This window comes from Polistes dominula, unplaced genomic scaffold (genome assembly GCF_049000335.1).
Source record: "Polistes dominula isolate Pdom_NZ unplaced genomic scaffold, Pdom_raw_medaka contig_15, whole genome shotgun sequence".
In the NCBI taxonomy this organism is placed as follows: Eukaryota; Metazoa; Arthropoda; class Insecta; order Hymenoptera; family Vespidae; genus Polistes; species Polistes dominula.
Window position 1 is genome coordinate 1,160,249 of NW_028300915.1, and position 12,252 is coordinate 1,172,500.

The 12,252-nt window shown below is 28.1% G+C and overlaps 1 protein-coding gene across 1 annotated transcript in view; it reads left to right on the forward strand.

The window, feature by feature from the left end:
• The window catches only part of kcc (solute carrier family 12 member kcc), a 105,274-nt gene extending 94,102 nt beyond the window's left edge, over window positions 1–11,172 (forward strand). The window contains 10 exon segments of the mRNA XM_015324413.2: window positions 82–317; window positions 406–605; window positions 693–854; window positions 919–1,604; window positions 1,606–2,358; window positions 2,526–2,633; window positions 2,886–2,945; window positions 3,854–4,185; window positions 4,672–4,811; window positions 4,929–11,172. Coding sequence (XP_015179899.1) covers window positions 82–317; window positions 406–605; window positions 693–854; window positions 919–1,604; window positions 1,606–2,358; window positions 2,526–2,633; window positions 2,886–2,945; window positions 3,854–4,185; window positions 4,672–4,811; window positions 4,929–5,020 — 2,769 coding nt within the window. The 3' untranslated portion in view covers window positions 5,021–11,172.
• Window positions 11,173–12,252: the final 1,080 nt, after the last annotated feature.

Below are 12,252 nucleotides of genomic sequence, written 5' to 3' on the forward strand. Positions count from 1 at the left end.
ATCAATTACCCATAAATATTATCGCATCATCAAATAATTATAAACAATTCTCATGATTTATGTGTTTCCAACAAAATGTAGACTTACATGGCACCGAAACTCAGCATATTCGGTGACTTTACTCAAGACCCGAGTATAATGTACAATAATTTTCGAGTTTATGGTACCGGCTTGCTATTGGTTATGGGCACGATAGTATTCATTGGTGTTAAATTCGTGAACAAATTTGCCACGGTTGCCTTGGCTTGTGTTATATTATCGATCATAGCTGTCTACGTTGGATTATTCGTGAACTTCAACGGAAATGAATTATTGAAGTTTGTATTATAAAATATTTCAATATTAAATTATAACACAATATATTGAATTGATTTGACAATGTGAATTATATATTTTGTCATTTAGAATGTGCGTACTTGGGAAAAGATTATTGAAAGATCTCGATGTAATGAACGAATGTAACAAAAATCCAGGTGGACATCTTCACAACGTTTATTGCCATAACGTAACTAACACTACCATAACCATATGTGACCCATATTATTTACAGAATAACGTTACCATCATAAACGGTATTCGTGGTTTAGCAAGTGGCGTATTTTTAGGTAAGTTCAATCAAATATATATTTAATAAAAACGTGAATGGGGGGGGGGAACAATGAAAATAACAACATTGGATTTCCATCGAATAGAAAACATATGGGATAGTTTCCAAGAAGATGGTCAATTGATAGCTTATGGTAACAATCCTAAAGATATGGACAATATGGCTGGCAACAGTTACAATCAGATAACGGTTGATTTGACAACGTCATTTACCATTCTCATTGGAATATTCTTCCCATCAGTGACAGGTAAGAATAATTTAGTGTTGATCATGAAAATAATCAAAACTAATTTCGATTTACATTATCCAAGGTATTATGGCTGGATCAAACAGATCTGGTGATCTCGCGGACGCACAAAAATCAATTCCAATTGGTACAATTTGTGCCATATTGACGACCTCGACAGTATACTTGTCAAACGTACTATTGTTCGCTGGTACTGTGGACAATCTATTGTTGAGGGATAAATTTGGTCAAAGTATAGGTGGTAAATTGGTAGTGGCTAACATAGCATGGCCAAATCAATGGGTGATACTTATCGGTTCGTTCCTTTCAACATTGGGTGCTGGATTACAATCATTGACTGGTGCACCAAGATTGTTACAAGCTATTGCAAAGGACAGTATAATACCATTCCTAACACCATTCGCAGTTAGCTCGAGTCGCGGTGAACCGACGCGAGCATTAGTATTGACAGTATTAATATGTCAATGTGGTATTTTATTGGGAAACGTTGATTACTTGGCACCACTGCTTTCAATGTTTTTCTTAATGTGTTACGGTTTTGTTAACTTGGCTTGTGCATTGCAAACCCTTCTGAGAACACCCAATTGGAGACCACGTTTCAAATATTATCATTGGAGTTTATCATTCCTCGGATTGGCCCTGTGCATAGCAATCATGTTCATGACCAGTTGGTATTACGCTTTACTTGCCATGGGGATGGCAGGTTGCATTTACAAATATATCGAGTATCGTGGTGCAGAAAAGGAATGGGGGTGATGGTATTCGTGGTCTTGCGTTATCAGCAGCAAGATATTCACTTCTGAGATTGGAAGAAGGACCACCCCATACGAAAAATTGGCGACCACAGATCTTGATACTGGCCAAATTGACCGACGATCTTGCGCCAAAGTATAGAAAATTGTTTGCATTTGCTAGTCAATTAAAGGCAGGAAAGGGTTTGACGATTTGTGTCAGTTGCATAGCTGGTGATTATATTCAAAATTCTGGTGAAGTATTGGCAGCTAAAAAAAGCTTACGTGACACGGCTAACGAGGAAAAAGTCAAAGGATTCGTCGATGTTTTAGTAGCTGGTAACATTGTTGATGGTTTGAGTTCACTCGTACAAACGACTGGTTTAGGTGGAATGAAACCTAACACAGTTATCCTTGGTTGGCCATATGGTTGGAAAAAATCTGAGGATAAAAGAAGTTGGAGAGTGTTCTTACAAACTGTCAGAACTGTTACTGCAGCTAGAATGGCATTATTGGTACCCAAAGGTATCAACTTTTTCCCTGATTCTACGGAAAAGGTTGTTGGTAATATCGACATTTGGTGGATAGTTCATGACGGTGGTCTTCTCATGTTATTGCCGTTCCTATTGAAACAACATCGTACATGGAAAAATTGTAAAATGAGGATCTTCACTGTTGCACAAATGGAAGACAATTCTATACAGATGAAGAAAGATTTGAAAAAGTTCCTTTACGATCTTAGAATCGAAGCAGAAGTTGAAATAGTCGAAATGGTAATTATTTAACGTTTAATTAACAATTTAATTTTAATATAATTTATTAAGATTAATCGATGGAAATTTGATCACTGTGACCATCGATGTTTTGATACATCCACAATTCAAACTAATTTTGTTATCTTTTATCATATGCAATTGGTAAATTGGGTTTCTGTTTGCAGATGAATTCTGACATTTCCGAATATACTTACGAAAGAACCCTGTTGATGGAACAAAGGAACCAAGTGTTGAGAGAGTTGCAGTTGAACACAAAGGAGTCACGAGGAGTGGTGAGTTTCCGTTTAGAATTACAAAAATCTGCCTCGCGAACATCTAAAAATCCAATTGGTTGTTTCTTTTTTTTTGTTTTGTTTTATTATTATTATTATTATTCGTCTTTGTAAATGTGTCTCTCGTTATTGTTTTCGTTTTTGAGAACATAGACAAAAAAAAATCAAAAACAAGTAATGTATGATAAAAAAAAAAAAAAAAAGATCGTGATAACTGATGGGAATGTGTCTCTTTGTTGTGTGCTCGTCAAGGATAAGGTGCAGCCTTTGGTGGACTTCAACGAGGTATCCGGCGAGGAAAAATTACCTCTGGTTTGTCAGATCATCCCCCAACAATTCCGTGTCTATCCAAAATGTTTGACATCCAAAAAAAACACCAAGATGTCGACGTTATCCTATGTTCCATTGTTTTATTCATAACCTAGAAATAACAATTTTTCCCCACTTTCCACCTCACACGACAAATTTTCACAATTTTCCTCATTTCTAAGTTGTACAAAATAATTTCTTCTGTTGGATGAAAACTGATAGAGAGGGGTAGAATAAATAGAAAATTTTCTATCATGGAATTCTATATTATATATGGTGTAATAATTGTTACGATTTTGTAATAGCAACAAATAATTGTAGTTTTGAAAATTTATATAGATATTTGTCTATTTTATATTAAATAATGAATTAATTTATATTTATATCAAATTAAATCTAGGGTTAATTCAAAAATCCAATTTTAGGTTATCTCTCCATCTTTAGTTGTAATTATTTCATTTATTTTTGTACGGTTTTACAAAAAAAAATTGAATTTTAATATACACCTCTATCTTTATTGTAACTATTGTAATTATTATTTATTTATTATTGTACGATTTTTATTAAAAAATATTAAATACCTCTCTATCAGGAAACATCTGTTAACCAACCACCCCCCATTCCTTGATATAGAAATCTGACCTTACCGTTTCAGCTTGATTTGGCACGTTCATTTCGAATGCTTAAATAGAAATTCCTAATAATATTTGGCAGACCATATTAGTGCTTTATTGCAAAAAACAACCCCCCCCCCCAAAAAAAAAAACTTAGATTATTAGTTTTAATCCCACGGCATAATAATAAATAAACATTTGACTTTGTATCCGCTGTTCATATATATATACATATATATGAGTAACATTTGAATATTATTAATTAATATATATTTTTGTTTAATAATTCTACACCAGGTACAAGCAATCGTTGATCATCATCACAACGTTGACGTTAAAGTACCATCCAAAGTAAGATTTCAAGAACCCGGTAGTCAAAATGCCAACGAAACGGACGAACCGCAACAAGAAAATCTTGTCAGAGATTCTGAACAAAAGGATTCCGATGATGTTGGTAATAATGAAAAATTGGACGAAGAAAGTAAAGAAAATCCTGACGAAGCAACTAAATTAATTGGTGGCTCACCCAAAACGGAAAACAAGGAAAATGCTCAGAAAGAAGCTAAGGAAAATGAACAGGAAAACAAAATGGAGAATCCTTGTTCTAAAGTGCCACCTACGCTGATACCGTACGTTATTTATTATCATTTTATATTATATTAATATTTGATTGTTTTAATTTTTGACAACATTAAACTCGAATATTGGGATCTCTGGCAAGGGGCGTGGCGTAATAATTCGACTTATCTATTCTAATTTTGAATTTAGCCACCAGATAGCGTATTTAAGTGCTAGAGATTCCATCATGTGGCATAGCAATTCGACCTATCTACTCTAATTTTGAATTTAGCCACCAGATAGCGTATTCAATTGCTAGAAATTCCAATATTTTATTAAATATATTTAATTTAAATATATTATAATAATATATTAAAAGAATATTTAATAAAATATATTCGAGAGAGAGAGAGAGAGAGAGTATAATATTTTATATTGGCATTTAAAAATAATTATTCTCTAATAAATTCTGATCATATTAATAATCATTTGTTATATACACACCAAGGATAAATAAAAACTTAATCACTGATACTGAGTATCTTATTTTGCTTTAGTGACGAAAGTGACGTGAGACGTATGCATACGTCTGTGAAATTGAATGAAGTAATCGTTAATAAGAGCCATGACGCTCAGTTGGTAATACTTAATCTACCCGGTCCACCACGAGATACGAGAATGGAACGTGAATCAAGCTGTATCCTTTTACATTATTTATATTATTATCATCATCACAATATTAATTATTTATATTATAACAGAATATTCATTATTTCCCTTAACTATATTTAAAAAAAAAACAAAAAAATAACAGATATGGAATTTTTAGAAGTACTGACTGAAAGTTTGGAAAGGGTGTTAATGGTACGGGGTAGCGGACGTGAGGTGATCACCATCTTTTCGTGAATCAATCTAACGCACCTACAAATCGCCTTGACGAATGAAATATCTAGTTTATTTCTTAAAGACCTAAACGACAAACAAACAAACAAACAAACAAACAAAGAAGAAGAAGAAGAAAAAGAAGAAGAAACAAAATCTAACAAAACAAACAAAGAAAATGACGACTCTTCAAATTTTAAGGAACATATTATTCTTGTGCCATTATTTCTCTAATCGCGCGGATAATGTATTACACACACACTAACTCGTAAATACAACATACATACACACATACACACACGTATATATATATATATATGTATATTTTATCCGCGTGAAACATTTGTTGTGAATTTGCAACGAGTGTTTGCAATCAAATTACAAAATACAGTAACTATACAGTCATTATTTTAATAATACACAGACATAGTGATCTCTTTTTTTTTATGGGGGATTATTTCGAACAAAAATAAACGAATGAAAAAAATAGTTATAAATAAATTTAAAAAAAATATATATATATATGTATAATATAATATATGGATCATCTCGAGTGATTTTGTGTATTATTTTTAATTTTTTTATTTGAAATTTGATTAATTTTGTTTTAATTATGACAAGGATCTTTTAAAGGATCGTCCTTAAATATTAAATATATATATATATATATATATATATATATATATATATATATATATATATATGTATTATAATTAGTTTACTTACTATGTATAATTAATACAATATATAATTAATATAATATAATATAATTATATATATATATATATATATATATAAAATTAATCAAATTAATCAAATTTTTGACAAACAAATCACTTTTGACAACCCAATCGTGTTTTGTTTTAACGAAAGTATACCAAAGATGATGATTTATAAATTAAAATGGGAAACTATATAAGTTTGAGATAAAATATAAATGAAAGAAAATATAGAAAAAGATGAAAAAAAAAGAGAAAAAAGATTAAAAGAATTACGTTTAATGACATCTCGAGATATTCCATATTACGTCAATCTCATATAAACTAAACACACATAACACACACTCACACACACACATTGTTTTTACTGTCCTCTGACATTATATAAGAGTTTCGACATTCTGACGAAGATCTCAATTCTCAAATTGTTCATAAATATCAATTATTATTATTATTATTATTATTATTATTATCATTATTATTATTATTATTATTATTATTATTATTATCATTATTATTATTATTATATTTATGAACGATCGATATCCAAACTAAAAAAAAAAAACAAAGCAAAAACTGTGACAAAAAAAGAAAATAATAATCTCTTGGAAAAAAAAAATCCCTGCAAAAGAAGAATAAGAAAAAAAAAAGAAACTTAACGAGCGACGAACAAGTTGAGAATAAAAAATAAAAAAAAAATATTGAGAAGAAAAAAATAACAAAAGCAGAAGCAGCAGCAGCAGCAGCAGCACACGTCCCGATCGACTTTAAAATAAAAAAAAAAAAAAAAAAAACAACTCATTCTAAATATTTCTTCACTGAAAAAAAAAAAAAAAGGAAAAAAAAACTTTAAATCAAAATTTGGTCCGAGGCTAAAAGGTCGAAGCATCTACGAAACCACTGCCAGAATACTTTCTAAATGCTTCGCGTTTAACCAAAGACGCGAGGAGGCTCATTTTTCTACCATGCATTTGTGTGTCGTTTTAGAAGAAAATAATTAATTAAATTAAATAATAAAATAAAAAATATATATATATATATATTATAAACGTTATAAAAATACACTTACGTAAATTCACATATATACACACACATACATATACACATGCATATAATAAGTACGTGCATTCTTAATTACGTACATGAATTAAAATACATAAAAACATATAAAAAAAAAATATTACAGATGACACGTGAAGAGGAGGAGGAGGAGGAGGAGGAGGTAACATTTAAAATGAAATGAATGAAAGAAAGAAAGAAAAATTGAATGAAAAAAAAAGGACAAAAAAAAAATGTGTGAACAACTAAAAAAAAAAAAAAAAAAGAACTATATCGCTTAAAAATAGGTGAATTTAGAAGTTAGCCTAGGGTAGCCTGAGCTAGAATAATGCAAAATAAATAAATAAAAAATAATAATAAACAATTAACAATTAAAACAATTAGATAATATTGTATTTGATAATAGTCATACGGTAACAGAAAAAAAAAAAAAAAACAGAAAAGAAGAAAAAAAATAATAAGAGAGCGTAATTTTCAATGCATTTTTCTTGTCGACTGATGAAGGTTCGTTCCCAATTATTCCAAATAAAAGAAAAAAAAAATAAAATAAAATAAAACGTACTCTCTCGATTTATCATACGCGCAACCAACAACAAAAGATGAAGATGAAGATGAAGATGAAAAATAATATAAAATAATTTAAAAAAAAAAAAAAATACAAATTAATAATCCTATAATCGCGTTTGTACTGTTCAAGGCCTATCGGTCAGAAAACAATTTCGCACGAGGTATTATACCACCCAAAAGTACCATGTAATAATACATTTTACAGACACCCCATAAATATATATATATACACACACACACACACATACGCAAGAAAGCATGCACACGCACATCCACAATGAGCCAAATACACAAAACTTCTTCGAATATAACACCAAGTGTTACAATTTCAAATGATAATGATAATGATAATGATAATGATGATGATGATGATGATGATGATGGAATAATTGCAAAATAAGAAAAATTTCTAATTAACGATACTCGCAAGAATATTGCTAGAAAAAAAAAAAAAAAGAAGAAAACTAACGGACGGAGAGAAAAGGACCCGCGATACGATGCCAAAAAAGATACAAAAAATATTATGAAAAGAAAGAGGTTATGTTGTTTCAAAAGAGCGGGGGAGTTGATATTAAAAAAAAAAAAAAAACAAAAAAAACAAATGAAAAACCAAGACTTTCATCGAAAGTTAGAGAGAATATATATATATATATAAAACTTAGTATTGTAATTATATAAATTGCATTATATGTCGTATAAACATGTGTGTGTGTTACGTTTCATGGATGATCATTTTGAGAAGAAGAAAAAGATGAAAGTTATTGAGAAAATCATTGAAAATAAAACTGCGTCTTCAATTTTTAGATAGGCACTATCCAATGTAGAATACTTCTTAATTCTAATGAAAAAAAAAAAATAAATAAATAAAGTCATTCACGAAAGTTATAAGAAAGAATGATATATATATATATAAAACAATGAGATTAATTAATTGAGAATAAAAAAACGTGGTGAAAATACAAAGGAAGGGCGGGAGGGGGGTGATAAAAAAAAAGAAGAATTCTTTAAAAAAAAGGAGAAAAGTATCATCTCTTAGTACCAAAGTTTTTGATGTACTCTTCTAATCCCACCGATTATATTTAAATGTGTACCTTAATCTGTGTCCACTAAAGATGAAATAAAATACATATATATAAATTATCCTATCTTTCAAATTGGATGAAACTGCACAGGGTGTGCAAAATTTGATTAAAATCAGTTCAGTAGTTTAGGAGTCCATTGCGGACAAACAAACGTGACATGTAATTTATATATATTAAGATAAGATATATGTATATATGTATGTATGTATGTATGTATTTATAACAAATTATTATACATACATACATATATATATTTATATATATAAATAAATAAATAAATATATATATAAATATAATTAATATATAATATATAAAAACGTACGCGAGTATAAAAAATAAAAAAGAATAAAAAAAGAAAAGAAACCACTCTTATTACATTTTACGATTGCTGCGTACTACTATTACTATTACTATTACTATTACTATTACTATTACTATTATTACTACTATTTACTACTGCGTTTTACATAAACGTCGTGTTGTTATATTTTAAAAACGAATCGTCGTAATACGATCGTGAGAAAAAAAGAAAAAGAAACAAAATGTTTTCCTCTCTTTTTTTTTTTTGTTCTCTGTCCGATTTTTCACAGAGGTGAGGAAAGGGGACAATTATTTAGTCGAAATTCGAATAAAACGAAATATGTAAAAAAGAAAAAAAATGCCAATGAATTAACAAATAGATGGTGTATAATTAAAAACACACACCTGTTCGAATTAAAACAAAAACAAAAAAAAAAAACAACAAAAAACAAAAAAAAAATTATATAAATTTACATGTTTGATTCACACAATCCAAGAAGTTCATCGTTTAAAAAAAACAAAATGCACATATTGTCTCGTAGTAAATATCGTAGATAAATATTTATAAAGAAAAAATAATGAATTAAAGAAGAACAACAATAATAATAATAATAATAATAATAATAATAATAATAATAATAATTAAAAAAAAAATACATTCGATTCAATTAAAGACACGAAAGTCTATTTACAAAAAAAAAAAATAAAAAAAAAATAAATAAATAAATAAAAAGTGGGATAGAGAGGAAAAGGGGGTGTGTGATAGTAAAACCAAATGATTTAACAATACAATATTTAAAAATAATAAAAATAATAAAAATAATAAAAAGAAAAAGAAGAGAAATAGAGAAAGAAGAATAAATTAAAATACAATTCAATGTTTTTTTTTGTATCAATATTTTATTTTAATTATTTATTTATTGTTTTTCTTTTTTTTTCTATTATATTGTTTTCTTCTTTTTTTCTTTCTTTTATTCTTATTATTATTATTATTTCTAATTAATTCACATTTGCCAAAAATACGACACAGCTCGATATTCACTGACTAAGCCATATTTTTTATATCCATATATATAGTTATATTTATATATATATATATATATTATTTTTTTCTTTTATTATTAGAACGTGATTAAAAGTTCGTGACTATAATTGTTATTTTTTATATACATTTATATATATATATATTTTTTTTAATTGTTTTTTGTTGATTTTTTGTTAAATTACGATTAGATTATTAAACACACATACACACATCCACACACATAAATACACGGGCGTTGTTGTTAAACATGTAAGAAGTATATATATATATACATACATAAATAAATAAAATATATTTGACACGCACTGAAAATATACGATGAATCAAATCGGTGGTGCGTTAAAACGAGAGAGATAAGTAAACAAAACAAAAACAGTCAAATAATAATAATAATAATAATAATAATAATAATAATAATAATAATAATAATTCTTCAAAATGAATGAAAAAAAAAAAACTTGTTCTAAAATTCCTCGAAGAAAACGTCATTTTATCCTTGTTTTATTTTTTTTTTTTCAAATTATACACACCTGTTAATTCTCTATACGTGTGTTGTATGTGCGTGCGTACGTGTATGTCTGTCTATCTGTCTGTCTGTCTGTCTGTCTGTCTGTCCGTATACAAATATGTGTGTGTATGTACGTGTGAATTTTTTTTTCTTTTTTTCGAAAAAGAGAACTACAACAACAACAACAACAACAACAACAAAAATTGTATAAGCGACGAGATAAAGAAAGAAAAAAAAAAAAACCAGTCAATAGTCCTTAATTACGAATGAACAAAAAAAAAAAAAAAGAAAAAAAGAAGAAAAAACATAAAATAAAATAAAATAAAATAAAATAAAATAAAAAAGAAAATAAAAAACAAACATAATACATAATACTTAGGATAATTAAAGACTTAATATGTAATGGTATAGTAGTACGTCGCAAGGGGAGGGGGGGGGTGGAAAGGAACATTTTTTGGTTTTTTTATTTAATTATGCTATAACCTATCTTTCTCACTCTTTCTCTCTCTCTCTCTCTCTCTCTCTCTCTCTCTCTTTTTCTCTTTTTCTCTTTCTCACTCTTATCTCTTCAATCATTTAATCAAACATACCACAAAGTGTAAGTTCAATAATATGTTTAAAACTCTCTTGCACAAATGATGAAAAAAAAATGTACCAAAAAAAATATATATATCAAATTAATTCTATCAAATTATAATAAAAGTCAAAAAGTATGAAAAAGGGTTACGAAGAAGGTACGAAAGAAGGTACGAAAGAAACATCTCGTTGGAACGATTTGTACAATCAAAACTCGTACTGAAATCGAAACTGCAATGTTCAAATAAAATTCAATGAAAGATAAAGGATGAAAAATATAATAAAAAAAAAAAAAAAAAAAAAAAAAAAAGAGGAAACAATTTGAACGAGTAATTAGCAAAATTGTTTAATAATTGCAACAAAAGTGAGAAAAAAAAAAAAACAAGAAAAATAATGAAAAATGTCAACAAAAAAAGGTTCACTACTATTCTATTGATCAATCAATCGCTCGAAAAAAAAAAAAAAGAAAGGGATTTAGGGATTTGCTGTTGTATGAAAGATGATTTCTAAACAACTAACTAGAATAACTAATTTGATCTCTGAAACTTTTACTTAACCTCCTCTTCCTCTCCTCCTCTTCCTCCTCCTCCTCCTCCTCTCCCCCGCGCTCTTCTACTTCTACACACCCCCTACTACTCACCACCCTTTGTGATTGTTCCGATGCAATTGTATTTTATATTGGATACGTGCATCGCAGAAAGAGAAACAAAGTTAAGAGCCTACATACATTAATAAATTAAATTAAATTAAATTAAATTAAATTAAATTAAATTAAATTAAATTAATTAAATAAATAATAATAATAATAATAATAATAATATTGTGTCCGTATATTTCTAAGCTGACATTATCTTCTTATCGTTCTCATCTACCTCTTAATAAACGTGTTTTGAAAAAATCGTATTTAAAAAAAAAAAAAAAAAAAAAAGAAAAAAAAAACGTAATAAATTATTTCCAAAGGGAAGAAAAGAGGGGAAAGAAAATAAATGGAAAAATGAGAAAAAAAAAAATAGAAAAAAAATACTGTAATAATGATAACGAAAAAAAAACTCTCGAGACTAGAAAAATAAAATAAAAAGAAGAGAGTGGGGGGGGAAAGATGGAGTATCGCTAAGCGTAAATTACTCTTAAAAAAATGAACATGAAAAATGAAAAATGTGTGAAAACTTTTAGCTAACATATACATATACATATATATATATATACACCACGACGACAACCATTTTAACTTTATCATTTTGTTTTTGTCTTTTCATTTTTACATTTTATTACACAAACACACACTTAATTATGTACTCACGCACACATACACACAATCAACTAATATTAACATTCTTGAGAAACTAAACTAAAACGTGGAAAGTATATTCGATTAATTAAAAAATAAACACACACACACA